The 21,205-nt window shown below is 39.4% G+C and overlaps 1 protein-coding gene across 13 annotated transcripts in view; it reads left to right on the top strand.

Annotated features, from left to right (window-relative positions):
• The window catches only part of CAMTA1 (calmodulin binding transcription activator 1), an 833,565-nt gene that overhangs the window by 15,158 nt on the left and 797,202 nt on the right, over positions 1-21,205 (top strand). For 12 of the 13 annotated variants that reach the window (XM_036925330.2, XM_036925331.2, XM_036925333.2 and 9 more), the window contains exons 2-3: positions 12,222-12,291; positions 17,153-17,271. In XM_036925330.2, the coding sequence (XP_036781225.2) occupies positions 12,222-12,291; positions 17,153-17,271 (189 nt within the window). The remainder of the gene's footprint in view (positions 1-12,221; positions 12,292-17,152; positions 17,272-21,205) is intronic. The other variant, XM_057499667.1, reaches the window with a different exon arrangement.

Consider the following 21,205-nt stretch of genomic DNA (forward strand, 5'->3'; position numbering starts at 1 on the left):
GTTTATCTATGTTGTAGTATATACCAGAATTTCTTTACTTTTATGGTGGAATAATAATCTATTATATAGATATACCATATTCTATTTGTTCACCAGTTGATGGACATTTATTTACCCTTTTTGGATACTATGAATAATGCTGCTGTGAACATTTGTGTACATGTTTTTGTGTGGACATTTGTTTTCAGCTCTCTTTGGGGATATACCTAGGAGTGTAATTGCCGGGTCATATGGTAACTATGTTTAACTGTTTGAGCAACTGCCAAGATGTTTTCCACAGTGGCTGTATCATACTACATTCCCACCAGCCACATTTGAAGGTTCCCCTTTCTCCATATCCTTTCTAATACTTGTTATTATCTGTCTTTTTGATTATAGCTATTCTTGTGGATGTGAAGTGGTATCTTACTGTGGTTTTGATTTGCATTTTCCTAAAACTAATGATGTTGAATGTCTTTTTTTATTGGCCATTTGTATGTCTGCTTTGGAGAAATGTCTATTCAAGTGCTTTGCCTACTTTTTAAATGAGTCATTTGTTTTTTGGCTCTTGAATTGTAGGTGTTCTTTACATATTATGGATATCAACCCCTTATTAGATGTCTGATCGCAAATATTTTTCTCCATTTTGTGGCTTGCCTTTTCACTTGATAGTGACCTTTGAAAAAGCACAGAAGTTTTAAATTTTGATGGTTTACTTTATCTGTTTTTTGCTTTTGTTGCTTATGCTTTTGGTGTCAGTTAAGAAACCTTAGCTAATCCAAGTTCACGAAGATTTATACCTGTGTTTTCTTGGAAGCGTTGCACGGTTTTAGCTCTTAGATTTAGGTCTCTGATTCATTTTGAGTTAATTTTTGTATACGTCTTGAGGTAGGTGGACTTCTAACTTCCTTCTTTTGTATGGGGATAGCCAGTTGTCTGAGCACCATTTGTTGGAAAGAATGGTCTTTCCCCATTGAAGTATCTTGTTATCCTTGTCAAAAGTCAACTGACCATAAATGTGTGGGTTTTGTTGTGGAGTCTCTTCATTCTAATCCGTTGATCTCTATCCTTATGGCAGTACCACAGTCTTGATTACTGAAGCTTTATAGTTAAGTTTTGAAGTTGGAAAATGCCTGTCCTCCATATCTGTTCTTTTTCAAGATTGTTTTGGCCATTCTGGGTCCTTTGAATTTCCATATGAATATTAGGATCATCTCATCAATTTCTACAAAAAAGGCAGTTTTTATATTGATAGGGGTTATCTGTGTTAAATCTATGGGTCAGTTTGGGATTATGGATCTTTTTATGGATCTGCTATTTGCTTAGGAACTTCTGGCTAACTCAGGCACCCAAGCATCTTGCTTTAAAACAAAATACTGTTGTTTTAATTTATTAATATAGTAGGCTGGCTTGGTCAAACACTGGAACTCACTGTTAGGTTGGAATTGGACTTTGCAGGTTCCAGGAGAGCAAATAGCTATTCATACTGCCTGTGGGTTGGCTTCTTTTGACATGAAAGTTTGCTGATGCCTTGCAGGTTTTAAAAAAATGTGGTATTCTGGTTAGCACTTGCTCTGATTAACAGATTCCTTATGTGAGTATTTAATTATCAGAGTTAGAATATCTTACAGTAAAGTGTGTCATTAAAATTTATATAATTGTTGTTATTATCATTATTACTATTGTTGGAGGTACTGAGGATATTTTAGGATCTTGTAGTCTTGTGGGGGCCATGTGACCATTAGTCATTTTTATATTCTTTAGGCAGTTCATATACTCAACGCATTATAATGAAATGTCAGGCACAGAGAAGGACAGAGTCCTTGTCCTCATGGAGCTAATGGGAAACCAGCCTTAATCAAGGTGCCATGTGAAACTACAACTGATGCAGAGCTGTGAAGAGACATGTGCTGTAAAGGCCGCTGCATCATGCAGGGATTTGACCAACTCGAGAGGCTGAGCTCTGAAGGAAAATGGGAATTAATTGAAGAAGAATGCAGGAGAGCAGTTCCAGGTAACTGGACGAGCTGGGTAGTGAGATGTGCGGGGCACTCTGGCTGCATCCTTACTGTAGCTTTCAAGAAAGTATTTACCGACTTGACTCTTGTCTTACTCCGTCCCTGAAGTGCCTTGTGACTTTGAGCCAGTAACTTAACCTTTCTGAGCCTATTTACTTACTGCTTTTAATCTTATAAGGCAGTGTGTAGCCATTTTTATTTAGAGTACTTAAGTGAAGACATACAGAAATCTAGACTTTTGATTGCTTGCATTTATATAATTCAATGTAATTAAAAAATAATATTTCATGACCTTCCATGGTTAGTTTCTGAACATTTTTCCTAGTCTTCGAAGTTAGGATTCACTTCAGCTTATGGGTACTCCAGAAGCCTCCAGTTGGCAGGGGAGCAGAATGGATGTAACTGATTCAAGGCAGGCCTGGGTGAATACTGTCATCAGGGGGGAAGTGGCAAGGAGCTGGGAAGGCTTCTTATAGGAGGTCTGGTATGACTTGGCCTACTGACACGTGACATGGGGGTTGGAGGAGAAATTTTAAGCAGAGGAAATGGAGCAGAGGCACAGCCAGGAGTGTACAGGGGATGGCTGGCATTCTGGCTGCCAGTGGGTAGGTGAGCCTGGCAAAGTAGGTCAGTGTCAGGTTGGTAGGGGCTTGGGAAGTCAGACTGAAGGGTCTGGGTTTTCTTCTCTCTGCACTCACAGAGGCTTGTAGAGTTTTTAGCAGAGGACTGGGATTGATTGTATAGTCAATTCCTTTTTAAGGTGCTAATAGGTAATAAGGCCACCTGCTTACCCCTGTAGCTTTCTCTCCACTCTCCAGCCATGGTCAGTTCTTTCAGATTCTGATTGTGCCAGGGTGCTGTGCTTCCTCCTGGTTTTAGGCCTTGTGCTTTGGCATCGCCTCAACTTGGAGGTACACCTTCTCCAACACATATGCATGTGTGCGTATGTTCACACGTATGCTCTGCTTTTCTGACTCTCCTTGTCCTCGGGGTTTCAGCTTAAGTGAGACTTGTTTGAGAAGCCTTGTTGGCCTGACTTCTCTTCTCACACTGGATTGTGTGCCCTGCCTGTGTGCACCTCTGTCATTCTGATTTTCCTGGTCATAGCACATCTTAGTTTTGTGTGGGAGTTGCCTTTTATGTCTCTTTCTCCTTCAATTAGATGTACATCTTTAGAGGTCAGAGACTTGAGAACCTGACACCTGGGATGGGCTTCGTAAATGTTGGCTGGTCACATGGATGAATGAGCAAAGAGAAAGGATGGAGTTGGAAGAAAATGGCTCCTGGCAGGAATGTCTATAGCAGTGAGTTGGAGAAAGCAGCTAGTGTGACTGTTGTGTGTGTGAGAGATTTGGTTTTGTGACTGACTGTGGGCCTTGAGGGTTGAGAAGAACTGAAGGTGACTTCTAGCATTTGAACCTCAAAAACTGGAGTTAGGTGAGGCTGTTAATTGAGATAGTCAATACAGGAGGGATATGTTTTGGGGAGACTGGATACAAATGTGTCAGTTCTGTTGTAGGTAGAATTGGGGTAGCCTTATTATATACATGTTCAGTGTGACACTGGAAATGGGGGTCAAAGACTAGGAGTCATTGCTTTCAACTTGTTTTGCCTTTCTACACTTGTCCTACCTTTTCCTTTCAGAGGACAAAGTAGCCCTGGTGAGGGAGTCCATAAAGGTCAACCTGCTAAGCGCAGGGCAGGGTTGGGAGGCATGGTGAGTAGACCTGGAGGGGCAACTAGAGAGATGCTGGCATAGCCTCTGGCAGAGAGTATAAGCTTCTTGAAAGTAGGGACCTTGTTTTACTCATTGCTACATCTCTCTGCCTGTTGGTTGCAAGAATGAATCAATTTGTAAGAATTAGGAGTAGAAGTCATAGTAGTGAGTGAAATTGTCATGAGAGAGAAGAAGGGACTTGAGGGCAGAGATGGGATGACTGTTTCCATTTGAGTGTCACCAGAAGGAAGAGTACCAGTGAGACTGAGAAAGAATGGTTAAAGAAGTCACAGAATGAGAGGAACATAAGTCCGGGGTGCTGAGTGCAGAGGGTATGAAGAGATTATCGGTTGAAATGCAGGTGATTCATGCCTAAGAAATCCTGGGGAGCCGAGGACTGTGGGTGTTATTTCCTCTTGCTACTGTAACAAACTACCACAAACTTAGTGGCTTAGGACAGGATATTTATTGTCTGATCTTGTGGGCCAGAAGTTCAGGTAGGGCTTTGTTATGTCTGCTGCTTCTGGGCCTCATAAGCCTGCAGTCAAGGGGTTTGGCCAGGGCTGGAGTCTCATTTAAAGGCTCGACTGGGGCAGGATGCTCTTTCAAGCTCACAGTTTGAAGGAGTCATGTCTTTGTGTGCCATTGGACTAAGGACCCTTTTTCCTCATAGGCCTCTGCAGCACAGCAATTTACTTCATCAGAGCCAGCAAGGGAGAGTGTCTGCTAGTGAGACAGAAGGCAAGCTTTGTGTCATCAGGTCATGGAGGTGACATCCCATCACCTATGCTGTGTTTTGTTGTTAGCAGGTCCTCAAGTATGCACTCAAGGGGTGGGGGTCACACAGGGTGTGTGTTAACATAAAGAGGTGGGGGCCACAGGCAGTCCACTGTGGAGTTTGTCCCATGGTAGGGAAGGATGACGGCCTTGGAAGGCATAGAATGGTTTTTCAGAAAGGGGCCCTTTGGGATGTACATGGCAGGATGGGAACTTGTAGAGAGGGAAGTTGTGGAGGTGGGGTACCAGGTGAACTTTCAGATGTAGTCATGTTGGTGACCTGTCTCAGGAAGCCTTCCCTGCCCTCTCTCTTCATCCCCTAACACCAGGTGCTCTCTCCTATTAGGTGGATTAGCAGACTGTATTATAATTGCCATTGTTAGCCCTTCTGCCTTTTGCTAAAATTGAATTACTTACCAGCAAATTCCTGGCCAATAGAGTTACCTGTCTTGGTTGCCTTAGGATGTTGAGGACCAAATGAGGTAATGCGTAGAAGTATTTTAGAGCATGGAAAGTGACATGCAAACATGAGGTGTGAAACTACTGCTTCTCGCTATGTTCAGAGAATATGCAGACCTTAATGTGCATTTTACTTGCTAACTTGGGCTCATTGTGTTACACCCAAGTTACTGAACTGGGCTTTATTTAATACTGTGATATTTTTAGGGTCTTTTGAGTAATGTTTGCTTTTGTGATAAGTGGCCTGCACACTGCTGCACCTTTTAGTCCATGTATCCAGTTTTTATTGTTTTAAAAAAGTCTGTCCTTGCTGTCCCTTGTTGTTCTTTCGCTTCTACCTATCTTAATTTCTAGCCCTCCTTTCCTCTTCTGATTCCTGGCTTCTAATCTTCTCTGGGTTTGGCAACCTGCTAATTAAACTTACTAGAACTGTGAGTAGTTGAATAGTAATCAAGCTAAGGAATGTGGGCCGGGAGCCCTCTCACAGTGAGGTGAGTGAGTGTATGTGGACTTTGTAAAGATCTCTTCTGGCTTCGGTGTGTCTTGCCTTCCTTCCTTGTTCTCAGTTTGGTTTAGGTGAGGTTCCCGCATAGCTGTGTTCACTTCAGTGGAGGGTGGCTGCCATTTTCATGGCCTATGCCTCATTGCTCTGTTATGAGAAACAGAGTCACTTGCCTTCAGTTTTGATGAGGTTTTAGTTTTTCAGGCAGTAGCAAGTAGTGGTAGGTGATGGGTGGTCTGTGGTTCATTGACCAAACATTGTTTGGCAAGCAGATCACCGCATGGGGGTAAGTAGTAGCAGTTGGGTCGTTGGTAACCTTTCTCGGTAGTCTTTGATATTCCTTGGTGGCTACATGTTTAGCTATTCTGTCAGAGTAGCTTCTGTACTGTTTCTGCCCAACCTTTTGTATTGTTGTTTGTGGAGAAGCCTCACTGCTGTTAGGGTGAGAGCTGGTGTTCCTGTGGAGGCAGTGGAGGAGTGGCATAGGTGGGCCTGCTCGCGGTTCTCGCTTGGCTCCTTCCTAGCCTGAGCCTCAGCAAGGGTTTGTACCTGTCCTGTCGTGTCTCCTTCATTGAACAGGCATAGTGTCTGCTCATCTGTGTTACCCACTGGGAGCAAAATCTGATTTTATCTGTGAAAATGCTTCTTTTGTATACATACATACCAAATAGAATGTCAAGTTGATTAGGCTGATTCTGTTGATACTTTACAGTGCTCTTACTTGGAGGAGTTAAAACAGTTGTCATTAGTGCTAGTAATGATAAGTGCACTAAAACAATGTAATTTTAAGTTTTATATATTTTTTTCTGAATATGTTCTGCTCAAATCTGTACAAATGTGAACACTGAATAGGCGCTCTTTGGTTATTTTCAGAGTATTGAGTATACTGGCTTCCTAGCCAAATTAAATTTATGAAAATTCTAATGATACTATGATTCATATCTAGAAAGAGTAATTTTTGTTTCATTTTAAAATTGTTTTAAATACACTTGACATAAATCTCTGATAATAGTGAATCAATGAATGTGATATCACAGGTCATAAATCAGACTTGATATATTGTAGTATTAGTTTCTGTGTCAGGTTCCTAGAACTTCAGCTATTTTGTGCTCTGTTTTAGCTACTTGTTTGCTTTTGAACTTAATTTTAGGTGTAGAACTCAGTTTGAAAGCCTGAAATGGTTTGTGCCCAATTACCTTTGAGGTTACTGCCTCACTTTTTTATTGAGTCTGCCCTAGTAGTCGGAAGTCAGCCACCTATTAGACATTTTTCCTTTTAACTTGAGTATATACTTTAATTTTGTCTCAGTCCCATAGGAGTGTTGTGAGATTATTATAGTAGCACTTATGGTATATTCTAAACTTCCTGAAAAGAGGTAATGTGCGAGCACAAAATAGTTTTGTAGTGTCCCATGTATTTTTTCCCCCCACTGACCTTATGTGGTTCAGGAAAAAGATAAAGTTAGTTGTGTTTAGGGGTCCATGTTGGTTTTCCAGTTTCAGATCATTAGCCCGATTTCATGGAGTGTCTTCAGAGCTTGCATGGACTTGGATAGACCCTGTCCTCCTGTTGAGCAGGCCTGTGCTCCAGAGATGTTGGTGTCTGTGAGCCCTGTTGAGTACTTTTACCCCCTTAGTTCTTCTTAGTGGGTCTAAAGTAGCTTTAGTCTTATTACTTGATTGTTCAAGGGACCAGGGGATGGGTGGCAGCATTAGGAGAGGGAGAGATGGCCTTTGGTAAATCCTGTCATCAACTGGTGGGCAAGAGATGGGGCCACTTTTTTCCTTTTCATGAACTTCTGGGACTGTCATTCATCCTTGAACTCAGCAAACATTTGAGCTTCTATTATGTGCCAAACACTAAGTACTGGAGATGCTGGGACGAAAAGCCAGACATCCTTTTAAGGATGTCTTTGATATAGTCTTAGTTTGAGTATGTTAGAAAAATATTTATCAGAGGAGAGACTATCAGATTGGTTTCAGATGCTGAATGGCCTTAGGGTTTAAAGGTGGAGTTGTAGGTCAACAGAAGACATCGCTGCAAGGAACGACTCTTCCGTAATTAAAAAACAAAATTACAAATAGCGTTGTGACAGAGACTGCTAGCTGATCACAAAATTATTCTCCTCTTCCTGGGCACGGAGCCAGACCGCATTTCCCAGCCTCCTTTGCAATTAGGTGTGCCTTTGTGGCCAAGTTCTAGCCAATGGAGTAAGAGCAGAGAAGTGTGCCACTTTCAGGCCTGGCTCCTAAAACCTCCCAGGCATGGCTGTCGGGCCCTCTCCTCTGCTGGCTGATATGCAGAAGGGTCCAGGGACCTGGGAACGCTCCCGCCCTGTATGGAAGCAGCACAGATACCAGAGTTACTGCTTGGAGGAGAGCTCTCTACTGATCAGGGGTGTCCGGTTGGGACTTTACAGGAGAAATAAGTAAATATTTATGGTATTTGAACCGTGATACAGTTTGTTCTGAGAGCCTCCTAACTGATCTAGGCATGATGCCTGGAATGCTAGGCAAAACTGGTGAGTTTAGTAAAGGTGCTAAGAATTTCAGACTCTGCTTTAATTTTTGATTATTTATATGTTATGTTACAGGAAATGAGCAGTGAATTTCAAGAATCAATTTAAGTCATGATAAAATATGTGACAAAATTGTTTTTAATGTATCACTTCTAATTGATACAAGTGGTTTATTGCGTTCAACATGGCCTCTCTGTCTGATTTAATAAGCTATGTGGGTCCTCAGTTAGCTTTAAAGGGACTCTGTGGAAACTTAAACATTCTCAGTCCTTATTTCAAAGAACTGTAAATACAGTTTTCATCATACTATGTTCAGAAGCCTGTAATCTCTTTTTATTAGCATTTTATTTCATTTATTCCATCATCCAGAAACTATATATAAATATAATGAATTTGGCTATGTGTCACACCTTGACCCTGGGTTCTTTGAAAGAGTGACAGAAATGAATAAAACATAGTCTGCACATACATAGAGTTTGCGCTTGGTGCACAGATTGTTACTGAGTTCCTGTACTGCTACCATCTGCCCCTCGTTGTAGCCTTTACTGAATCAGTATCATTTCTTCATTTATTTTAGTGTTGTCTCCAACTTGATAGTGTACCTTTTGAAGGCAGGAGTATGTTTTATTGAGCTTCTGTATCTCCCTTCTTGGGCACTTGTAGAGACAGTGGACACTGTATTACTTAAGTAGCCATCTCTGTAGTTTCTTTTAATTTTCCTGGTTAGATATTCTGGTATATTTTTGTATTATAGTTTGTATTAATAGACAACATGCTTTTTTTTCAGCCCATTAGGAATTCATGGAATTGTGCAGCTTAAGAAATGTTACGACTAGAACCATCTTTTTTTAGGTCTAATTTCTGGTCTTTTAGATCATGTAGTTCCTGATGCTCAAGGTGTGGCCCTGACCCATGGCATGGGTGTCCCCTGGGGGCTTCTTAGAGGCATAGTCTCAGGCTCCACCCAAACTCATGCATCTGAACCTGCACCTCTGGTGACCTGCATGCATGTTAACCCTGGAGATGCACTGCTCAAGGTCAACCTCCATTTTGCTCTTGGAAACCGAGAAAGTCAAAGAGTTGCCCAGAGTTACACAACTGTTTATTTCAGGGGTTTCCATCATTGGATACATTTTGGGGACACTCGGGAACCTTTAAGAAATAACAATCCCTGGGTCTTCTCCCCACACATTCTGACTTAATTGGTCAGGGTTGCAGCCAGGGCATCAGGATTTTTATAGTCTCCCTAGAAGACTAAGTGCAGCCAAGTTGAGCCGCTCATCTGGGTGCTGCTCCAGTCAGGGAGTCCTTTCCTCTGGATTCAGCACAGTGCATCCCCTGCCTGATTTGTCACCAGCACACCACCTCCTTTTATGTCCATAGAATCTCTCCCTCTTCTCACCTGCTTCCCCACTGGTGCATACCCCACAAGGGCAGGACCTCTGTCTGGCTTTTTCTCTGCTAGGTCCAGCTCCTCGGATGGTGCGGTACGCATCAGGTACTTCCTCACTGATTGTAGAACAAGTGAAAGGAGTTTGGATAAAGAGGACTGTGTTCTACGAGAGGGAAACCAGGCTGCTTATCCCAGCAGGGCTGCCTGCCTCTGTCATAGGAAGGCCCCTGATGGATGAGAGGCGAGGGGAACTCAAGGGTCAGCCAGGGAGGGTGGCATGAAGACGTGCTGCCGAGGCAGGACCTGGACCCAGAGCCGTGTGGTGGAGGGGCTTGTGCTCTTCCTGTTCCGTGCGTGTCCTGTGTACAGAGAGGTCAGCTGTGTGCCTCAGCCCTCTCAGGAGGGAGTGTGGGGCTGGACACAGGAGCTCAGCTCTCCGGGCCCTCAGACTGGTGCTCCTCTCTCTGCCGCAGAGCCCCTCTGGCTGGGAATTGAGAACAGGTGTTGCGAAATACGTCTCAAGGGAGTCTGGCCCAAGGGTATTCAATACAGGGTTATCATTTCTTAGGTGAGTTTTCTTGTGTTGGAGCTTCTTTGCTTTCAGATTCTGGTGTTTTTGACGATAGAATTACATGCTTTCACTCTCAGTTTATGTGAGTGAGTTTCTTACCTGGTAATATTAACATTTTTTTATGCCAGTGCTGTAGAGAAATCATGGTTGGTTGTTCATAATATTTTTTTAAAAACAGGTGTTTTTTTGTGTTTTTATTCTTCTGATTTGTTGCATGGTACGTTTTACCAATAATTACCTATCATCAAACTTTGAAGTCAGGTGTAAAAGTCCTTTTTTATGAAGCCATTCATTAATGTGTCTTGCTGTACATTACTGATTTTTGAAATTTTAGATGTTAAGACCATTGTTAAGATGTTTTGATAGGTGGTAAACTTATGTTTTCTTTTTTTGGTAATAGGAAACCAGTAAATATAAAACCTTGAATGTGAGACATTCTTTTCAACATCATAAAATTTCAAGTGTTGATTTAGAAACTGCATTAGGACGAGATGTCGGCATTGTGTGCTCGCGTTCTGCTCTTGCTGGCCCTTGGACTGTTAGCTCGAAGTCAGAATATTACTGGCTTCACATCAGCCAGTTTTCCTGATGTACTATAATTCCACACTCACAGTCATGGGAAGCAACTGAACTGGAATTTTCCAAAGGATACATGTATTCTGAGGTTAGTTCAGAGGGAGACTCCATGGGCCCAGGTGTCACTGCAGGTTGTTTGTAAGATGCTACCACAGGTTGCTAACCAGTAGTTACCACTATCAATTAAATCAGATAGAAGGACAGCAAAAGTCCTGGAACAAGAATTTTCCAGGAACAGAAAATGAATATTTAGGGAGAAGATGGTTATTCTGGTAGCTAGAAGTCACATTGTGGAGAAAGACTTAATCTATCACTTGATCGTGGGTGTGAGGGAGAGGAAAATTAAAAATTCATGGAAGTCAAGTTTAGTCAAATTTCAGCACACTTCTTGGCACAAAAAAATTCAGGGAGTCCTCAGTTTGTTCTTAGGAAATGTTAACTTTGTGAAAGGTTATCCTTATCAATAACAGCATTTTTTATTTGCGTGGTACTTCTGAATTTAAAGCCCTTCAGTATGCATTATCCCATTACGTTCCCCCACCAATCCTATGATTAGGGGAGAGAGAGGCATCACCTCTACTTTTTTTGATGAGATAATGGAGAAGTTAGATTGCTTTTGTAAGGATGACTGTAAATGAGAGAATTGAGCTTTTGATATTCTAAATATGAAGTATTGAGTGTGGTTGTTGAACTTATAAACTACCTTTTGGTTTTCTAAGTATATAAATACATGGCTTATAATGCAGGGTAAATAACATAAAATTTTCTTCAATACTGCAACCAAACAAAAAGGATATTCTTGGGATTGAAAAAAATGGCTCAGAAAATTCACAGACAATTTTTTCCTTTTTAAAAGTTACCATTGGGTAGGTTTTATATGAAAACTTAAATTTTATCTACATGAAGCAGTTTGAGAGCAGAGACCTGGTCTTCCAGCTTCCTCCTGACTTACTCTACCTTCCAGACTGTTGGCACTCACTCAGCAGATTGTCTTGAATGAAATGGGTGCTGGGCTTACTTTTGGGCAGTGGTTAACAGTGTCTTTGAATATTGACTGAACTGCAAATGAATATGGCATTGGTTCTTCTTGGTAAACATTTATTGTATGTACAGAACATTTGCTCCCTATTTAAAAAAACTGTACAAGTAATACCTGGTGAGCCTATATCTATTTTTAATATATATTTCAAATTTGGAAACTCTAAGCCTACAGAAAAATTGCAGGTGTAGTGTAAAGAACTTTTTTCCCCCTGAACTCTGAGAGAAAAAGTTGTTGATAACATTTCATTACCTTCAAATACTTTTTTATACTATCTATAAACAAGACCATAACACAGTACAGTAATCAGAATCCAGAGATTAACTCAAGCCATTTCTACCATCTGATACTACCTTAGGGGCTCTCCAGTTGTGCCAGGTGACCCAGTGGTGACCTTGTAGAAAAAGATCCACTCAGAACCCTGGGTGGCACTCGGCTGTCCCGTCAGTCTCCTTTGATATAGAAGAATTCTCAGCCCTTTCTGACTTCATGACCTTGACACTCTTACAGATTACAGGCCAGTCATTTTGTGGAATGTTCCTCAATTTGGATTTGTCTGATGTTTCCTCATGGTTAGATTCAGGTTTTGCATCTTTGGCAGGAATATCACAGAAGAGCCAGTATATATCTTTTTCAAAGATTAGTTTTACATTTTATTTTCTGTTTCCTTAGAGCGTTTCCCAAAGTGTATTCTGCGGAACTAGCACCTACTGTGTTCTCAACACCGTGCCACCTATAGAAGGTAGGATTTGAAAAGCTTTTAACTTACAGGAAGGGGTGGGCTTGGCAGTGAGAGTCACGCCATCACTGTAGTGCAGTGAAAATAGCTTGTGACCAAGACTTAGATGACCTGGGTTCTGCCTTAAACTTGCTGTGTGATCTTAGGTGAGTTACTTAATCCTTCTGGGGTAGCAAAATTAAACTCCCCTCCTAAGTTTCTGTGAAGACTTAAAAAGGCAAAGGGTTTAATCACATGGAAAATTCAAAGAACACTCTGCCAATATTGGACACTAATACAAGTCTATGATTCTGGTGTCCATTTCTGGGTGGCTTAGAGCCATGTGGTATGTGGGAAAAGCCACAGGTCATGTTTGAATCTCATTTGAGCCACTTGACTAGCTGTGCCTCTTGGGCAAATTAATTTGAACCTCAGGCTCTCCATCTATAAAATGGGGGTAATTATGCTCTGATGGGGATTGTGAGGATTAAATGAGACAGTGCAATGTAAAATCCTTTCTGGATGCCTGATATAGAATCTCACAATTGTTTACTCCCTAATAAATAGTAGAAATAAACATACTTGATCACATACCGAAACTGAATGGCATGAAGCAGAAGAGGATACCCCAAACCCAAATTAAAGCAGTTGGTTGCTTTTTCTGCCCCCACCCAGGTACATTTAAATTGAAAATGTAAGTGCTGATAGTGAGAAGTTTAGTGAAGTTAAGCAACCAGTTGACCTAAACCCAGACCAGAGATTTGGTAACACAATTTGGCCCCTGGGGGGTGGGGGTTGGGCTGGTAAATCTGGGACACCCAAACATAGAAAGGGTAAGATTTGATGATCACACCTCTGAAGAAGAGGGAAGGAGTTGGTAAACAGCAAATATAGTTGTTTTTTTAATTAAAAAAAACTTTTAGCCTTAATCTTGTAGATGATTACAACTGGGTTTAATTCATTTTGGAGAATTTCTTTGGGAAAGAATAGAGATAGCATACCAATGCTTGGCACATAATTAAGCACATTGTTGCTTAATTAATATTTATTTTGGTTGAATAGTGATTTGAAGGTCTTAGGTTAGTAATGGCAATATTTGCTGCTAGCAGTGAGCACTGTGCTGACTTGAACATAACAATATGTGCTTATGTTTTCCTGAATCAGTTCCTATCCTAGTAATTAAATCTAAGCACATAATAATTAGAGCTAAAAGGAAAATTGTAGAGCTTCCTTTTAATTTTACCACTCTAAGTTGTTGATCAAATATATTCCCAATAAGATTTAGCAATTTGATACACTGGTATACCAACTGATTTTAAACAGTTTGGTCTAGAGGTTGAGAGAATAGTCATTATCAACTTGATTGTATAACAGTGTTCATAATTCACAGAACCAAGTTATTTAATTTTATTAATTATGAATCAAAATGAAATGGATGCATCTTTTCCAGGTTAGAGTTTGTACAGTTGTAATTTACCTTGCAGAAGTCAACAGTGTGTTCTGAGGAAAAGATCAGATAACATTTCTTTGGATTTAAATAAAGGATTTGGCAATGTGAATCTCAGTTTCTAGAAATAAAACATGAAAACAAGAATTCTACTTTTGTTTAAGTAAATAGGCATTTTTGTACATTTTAGAAAGTTTTAGTTAAATTATACTATACCTCTAAAATTGGAATATATTTGAAGGTTGACTGGAAAGGATGGTTCATTCTCTAGAATTATAGCTGTCAGCCAAGCAAATCATCTGTCAATTTCAAGAGCTTCACTAGTTATTTTTGTGAAGTAAGTTAGAAAATGATGTTGTAAAGTCATATATCATACACGCATATTTTGCTAGATAATGATAATGAAACGTTTTGCTGTGTTTGGTTGACACTTCCATTTTGTAGTGTCAGAGTTTGGCTATTTGGATTAAGTACTGAGATGCAGCGGAAACTAGTGTATACCTTTTACTGTTAACTCAAGATACTGTTATAATCCTTGTACTGTGGCAAGGATTTAAAAACTGGCATATGTATTTATCTAATTATGATAGCATTTATTGTTATTCTAAAAACGTTAAAAAGCAGCTTTTAATTTAAAAAAGTTTTGTACAGTATAGCCATGTGAGCAGTTCTTTTCCAGTATAAAAGCAAAGTGACTGTTTAGCATGTTTTAACTAGAAAAACTGAAATTTGAAATACGAATTTTAGCATTTTGCCTATTTGAGTTACTAATATTCTTTTCTCAGTATTAAAATTGCCATCTTCATAATGTACAGTGGGAAAATTGACCCATTGTTATGTTTCTTAGAAACATCAAATTTATATTCAGCATAAACCTAAAGTTCTGGAAATAGCACAGTTTAAAAACTGATTAAGGGGAACCCATTGGCCTGTCATACTCCTATTCCTTTGAACTCATGGCTGCACATCCCCATAAAGTGCTATACTTAGAGCTTGCTTGAGACAGTGCTTACACAGCCATTCTCCTTTCTCTTTCTCCTCTTTAAAAGCCTTGGGCCGATTCACCACTGCCTGATTTGGTATGAGAGTGGAGGATGGAAGCCTTTTCTAGAGCACTTAGATGTGCTGTTGAGAAGAGTCCTCCCCTGGCTCTCTGCACACACACACACACACACAGGTGTATACACACACACATACATAAGTGTGCTTTTTTGTGCCAGCTCGGTTCCTCAAGGAGGCTGCCAGGAAAGATAATTAACATCAGGCTGTGATCACAAACATAGAAATGGAGGCTGGGGTTTAATATTTTGTTCATTATCGTTCATAATTATACTTAATTTTCACAGCCATACAGTTAGTCATATATAATTCAGAGTAAGCCCATTGATCGTGTATCTAGCATAGTAGTTTTCATAAAAGGCACCCTATAAATGGTGAGTATTTGAATTGAGTATAGATTTCAGAATTTCACCTCTGCTTTCAGAATTGTACACACCATGGGAGATTAAAAAAAAATGAGAATAAAACCACATTAGGGGAAGAGAGCAGGGAGGTAAAGCCTTATGTGATTTGGTATTCTGTGCTTTAAAGTTTTATGACCCATGGTACGTACCTTCCTTGGGAGGATGAAGTGCAGGGAGCATGCATAAGCACAGAAAATTACGAAGGTTTTATAGTATAATTAATACAGATCTTTCTATGAACTTTCTCTTATTTGAACACTTTATTTTTGGTTTCATGGCAAGATTTTTAAAAAGTCTAATTTTATTTTGCTATTAAATTAAAATTTTGAATTCTTAAAAGCAGTCAATTTTTAAGTTTTTCAAGTTTTTATACTGCTTGTAGAAATAGAGGATGGGTATTGTAATTCAGTTGGTTGCGTAGTTCATGGACCAAAAAAGATTTAGTATGCTAAAACTCTCTTAAGTTCCTCCCTGTGACATATTTTCATATGATGTAGTAAATTTTTTCAAACTTTCTTTGCCCAATATTTTCTTGTTAAGATCTTTTCCTTGAGAAGAAATGTGTTAATCAGGTGAAAAATGTTTGGAGAAGATTTAATTGTGACAGTAGAAAATATTTTTTATTCTTTTATGTTTTTCACATGTTAAAAAAATAGACTATCCTAAACAAAATTATTGGGACTAGAAAAATATATTGTTGTATTTCACTTTTAACTTTATTAATCAATACCTGTATGTTTATGCAAGTGTGCTTAATTGTAAGGTATTGTAAGTTATTGAGTAACGGTAAATTCTATCAGGATTTATGCCTGGAGGACAATTAGAGATTTTCTAATTCACCTTGATTTGGGAAAACTGAAAATATTAAGTAACTTACCCAAGGTCACACAATTAGAAAAAGCAGAACTGGGCCAGAATCCTGGATTCTTGACTTGGAATTCAGTGTTTTTATTATACCTTCCTAATACTGGAATAAGTTATTTCAACTGTGACTTTTCTGGAGCAAATTCAGTCTTTAATATTTTAGTTTAATGTGTTGCTCCTTGGTGTACCTGGTTGTATATTGCACTGTTTGGATACCGGGGCTTCCATTTAGCATTTAAAAAAATTGGAGGGGGTAATTTGAAACTTTGACCTAAATGTGCCAAAACTGGCAAGAAGTTTTGAGCCAGTCAAAGGGACTTTGTACAGGAATGAAGCAAGAAATGATATGTAAATGAATGAGTGAATGAAATAGTACATAAAAGAAATGATCTCTTCAAGAAAGGACCAGGGAGACCAATTATCAGGTAGTCAGACCTACCATGTAGTCTGAAAGTAATGAACTTTTCTCTCACTAATTTAGAAGAGTTACAGTTTGATGTAATACATTAATTATGTAGATATGCATATTCAAATTGAGTTAATTAAAATATGTTTTTAGATTTAGGCTACAGATGCTAACCTATTACCTAGGTAGCTAACTGCAGGTTTAAATTCCTTAAAAGATTTGTAATTTTCTTAAGAAAGGGTAAGTCTCATTTGCATTCTAAGGGATGAAGTAGTAATAGTTTATGAGTAAAATAGTCGTATTTTATCATAATTCTTCTTCCCTAAAAATCTTAAAATTTTTTCAGCTGGTTAATAGAAGATTTCTGGGTTTGCGAGGTTAAATCATTTTGCAATGTTGATGTATGTCCTGGAAACCTGGTGAAACAACCTTTAAAAGTAGTGTTCTGGTCCAAGGCAGCTGCTGGGATATTCCCTGATGGCTCGCTTGTCCTGGGGCAGTAGATGGATCTTATTCTAGAGCCTCTTGACCAGATTGTGCTGCTCTCTCTCTGATGAGTGTGTAAATGAGGACTGCTAATGAATAGGGTGATGTCCGTGGTCTCACAAAGACCAGGCTGAACTGCCATTTCTGACCTTGCCAGTGTACTTGAAAAGGAGATTTTCTCAATTATTTCTTCTGAATTTATTGTTTTCTTCTTTATAGATGATCATGGGAACAGCAATAGTAGTCATGTAAAAATCTTTTTACCGAAAAAGCTGCTTGAATGTCTGCCGAAATGTTCAAGTTTACCCAAAGAGAGGCACCGTTGGAACACTAATGAGGTAGATAAATTTCTATTTTTAGGGGTATCATTTTTTTAAGAGCAAACTTGTTAGGTCATTTTGTATTACTTTTTATTAGCTTTAAATTTGAAATATTGAACTAGAAAATTATGAATGAGAAGAATATTTAATGTGGATATGACAGAAACTAACATGGTTCTTGAACTATCTCTGATCTGCTTGGCTTGCGCTGAGAAATAAAAATGTGCACGCTGACTTACAAAGGTAGCATGAGTTTCCATATTGTGTTTTCTTGCATTTTGGTGTCTTGCATTTGGTGGTTGACTCTGCCTGCATTGCAGTTAAACATTAGTTAGTTCTTATGATGTCCTGGGTCAGTGAGGATAGAGCCCCAGTGTTCCACAGAGTGTGCAGTGTCTTGACAATGTGGAGTTCCTCTAGAGTTGGGGAGCACAGGTGCTTATCAGCAAGACAGTTCTTGGTCCTCTCTGATGAAGGAAGTTTCCATGGAGAATTAACTGGTTTACCTTAAAGATAGGGATTTTTGTCAAGAATGAAGGCTGTATGGTAGATTGTATATTGGGCACCCAATTAGAAAGAAGATTGATGAAGCAGAGTGAATACAAGTTTATCTGCTTGGATGATGTTTTCATTTTTGTAAAACTTAATCTGGGAGTCTTAATGTGAGGGGTGGATTGCTTTGTCATCTTTTTTATTTTGAAACTGAGTATTTCAATGTAGGGTAATACCCATTAGGCGTAGTGATGAGAGTCCGTTATGTGTCCATCTGTTTTGAGAGTTATATTTCGTTAATTCAGATGGCTGGGGTTACTGATTTTGCAAAATTGAGTCTAAATCAATTTGTGTTGCTGGTTCAACATTTATTTCCAAGTTAAGCTAAATATAAAACCTCCCTGTATTGGGCATTCAGTTTCATTAAAAGGTACAAGAATAAGTTAGTGCTGCCTAATTACCTGTATTTTTTTAAGATCATTTTGCTTTAACTTGTTGACCTAGAATGCTTTTGAGTTGTAAGAGGTTGTATGGATGAAAGTCTCTTAACCCAGTTTATAGATTTAAATACTCATTAGACTCTCATAATTTTGTTACCTTGTCTCAACTGATTTTGAATCTCTTTTAAGGTATGTTTATTTTGATTTATTTGCAAAAATTGTATTTCCCCTTCAGACAGAATACTTCTACTTCGACAAACATTAGTTTAGAGCCCTGTTGTTATAATCAGTCATTTATTAACTATTTCAAACATTTTAGATGTGAAAACTAAGTAAAATGCCAACAATTAGTCTTAATCATAGGTAGTTACTTTATCAGCAAAATAACATTATTTGGGAGCCATTCGGTAGGTTACAGCTAGGTCATGAATTATTTAAAAACTCAGTATGTTTCTAAGTATTCCCTGAAACATGGATTTGATACCACATTATTATATATTAGCTCCATTTATTTATAAATGGAACAAAACACACAATAGGTATGTTTTCAATATTATAGTTTATATGAATTGACAATTTCTTTTAATTATGATTTGAAATCATGTTTGAAACTGGCAGTTGCTTTATACATTAAAATCAGTGGTTTTAGGAGTCTTGTAAAGTTGGAGTAACTGTCAGAAGTTTAGTTGATGGATTTGGATTTGGATTACTGGCTTTAGAACTTTTTGGAACTTGTGAGCACAGTTGTTCAGCATTCACATATTTATTTACCTCTAGATTACTTACATGTTCCATTTTACTAATATTTTAGAAATATTATAAAACACCCAATAGAGAATCTTTATGGAGGATGAGATTAAAAGGAAATAAGGTGCTCGGTATTATTCCATATTCCCGTCTATGTAGCCCCTTGGAGATCACTGGTTTTGGCTACAGTGTTGCTAAAGTCCAAGTCCAAAGAGAGGAAACTGCACCCTACTTTCTGACTGGCGAAATATATGATGGGGCCGGGTAGGGGGAGGGAATGCGGCCCAGGGGTGGGTGTCCTGAGAAATGTGGCTTGTTTTGCCCAAACTGTCACTAGTACCAAAAATATGGGTAAAGGTTGTGTGTTCCTCAGGGTAAATGGAGGCAGCAGGGGCAGCTTAGCTGGCAGGGGTGAAGCCTGCACCCCGTTACCTTGTGATCCGTTGTTCCCTAGTTTGTTCAGCTCAACACTGACAGAAACTCCTATGAGAGAACTGAATGTAAAGTCTCCCCCATATTTCTGTCTACAGGACATTGGCTTTTTTTCGTGTTTATTTATTGCTTTAGGAAAAATAGGGGAATCTTAGAGTGACAGCAGAAACTTAGATTAGGAGTTAATTTTGTGAGTGTTAAGCTGTGATGGTAACCTGTCAGTTTTATTAACTGGCTTGGGTGGTGGGAACAAAGCAGTCAGTACCTCTGTTAAGTCACCGACTTCTTTGGTCTGGCTGGGTTTGGCATTGTCACCAGTTCCTCAGCCCGCAATTCTTCATGTCCACCTACAGCCTGAAGGACGCGTACCTCAGTGGACTGTCTCTCACTGGGGTGGCGCTTCGTGTTCCTGTGTAAAACAGAGTCGCCTTTAGTCAGAATTGCCCATGAGGTCTCTGGAATTGCTCGTAAAGTAAGGTTTGTCACACTGCTGTCGTTAAGGGCCCGTTGTCCCTCTGGAGTTGCAGCAGATAGCTGTGTTTTGGTGGAAGGCCAGCTGAGGCAGCTGGCTTGTGTTTAGGAACAATGTTGGACAAAACCTGCATTTCTTTAGATTCCACTCTCTTTGCCTAGGCCCTCTCACTGGGAGAGGTGTGGAGACACAGCCCATTCGTGTTTTCCTCCTCATCCTACATCGCATGTGTTCACCCTGTTTTTCTGGCAGCTGGAGTTGCCTTTACGAGAGGTCAGCTCTTGTCTTTCTCGGTCTCCCATGTTCTCTTCCAGTCTCTCTCTCTCTCTGCTGGGTGTGTACAGTTGACTTCCTGGGTATAATGTGACTCCTCTGTACTTGTGAGAAATTCTTTTCCTCAGACCTGTGTTGCAGTATTTGTAATTATTTGAGAAAACCCAACTTACATATTGTGTGTGTGTATGTTGAGGGAGGGAGAGTGAGATTGTGTTCATTCAAATACTGCCATTTATTGAGCATCTGTTCTTTGCTGGTGACTGGGTACTGCATACAATTATATCTAAGCCTTATAACTGATAATATTACAAGATGTGTAGTATTTCCTTTTACAGATGAGGGAGTGTTGATAGAAAGTGGTTAAATAATTTGGTCAAGATGGCACACTTGATAGGGTCTGTTGCTGTCTGAGCTTAATTTCTTTTATGTTGCTTTTTAATTCTTAGGAATGTTCATTCAGTGTGTATTGTCTAGGCTTTAGTCAAAGACCTATAACTCATAACTTCATTATTGTAGTTGGCAAATCCATTCTGTAATTTCGTTTTGGATTAAAAAGAGTTAATGTAGGATTAGTATGGTGGGCTCATATGCAAATATTTGGTGAAGCTGAAAGTCACTAAAAAGGAAGACTGTTAGGAGAGATCTTAGGGCCTAGTTAAGCCTTTCGTAACTCATTGCAATAGGTAAAATCTCCTGCCCTTCTTGAATGTTAGATGCAGTCGCAAAATATATGTTGTATCTAGAAACAAACCAATTTTAGATTATGCTTTCTTGGCCACATATATCCTTCCCCCACGTTCTGAAGATGATAAAGGAAATGATGGTGAAGATGACAGCCATAATTAGGGCAAGCCAACAAGTATTGATCATCTGTTGTATGCTAGGTACTGTTGGGTGCTTTATGTGAGTAATCACATTTATTCCTCAAATTACTCCTATGAGGTAGGTTATCCTCATATTATAGGTGAGGAAATTTGAGCCATGGAGATGTTAAATAATATGCTGAAAAGTGGCAATGTGGGACTCCAAGCTTGCAGCCTGATCTTGGAGCCCCTACTCTCACAGTACATCCCGAAGATTCATTTCAAATAGA

This window comes from Manis pentadactyla, chromosome 4, assembly GCF_030020395.1.
Source record: "Manis pentadactyla isolate mManPen7 chromosome 4, mManPen7.hap1, whole genome shotgun sequence".
Taxonomy (NCBI): Eukaryota; Metazoa; Chordata; class Mammalia; order Pholidota; family Manidae; genus Manis; species Manis pentadactyla.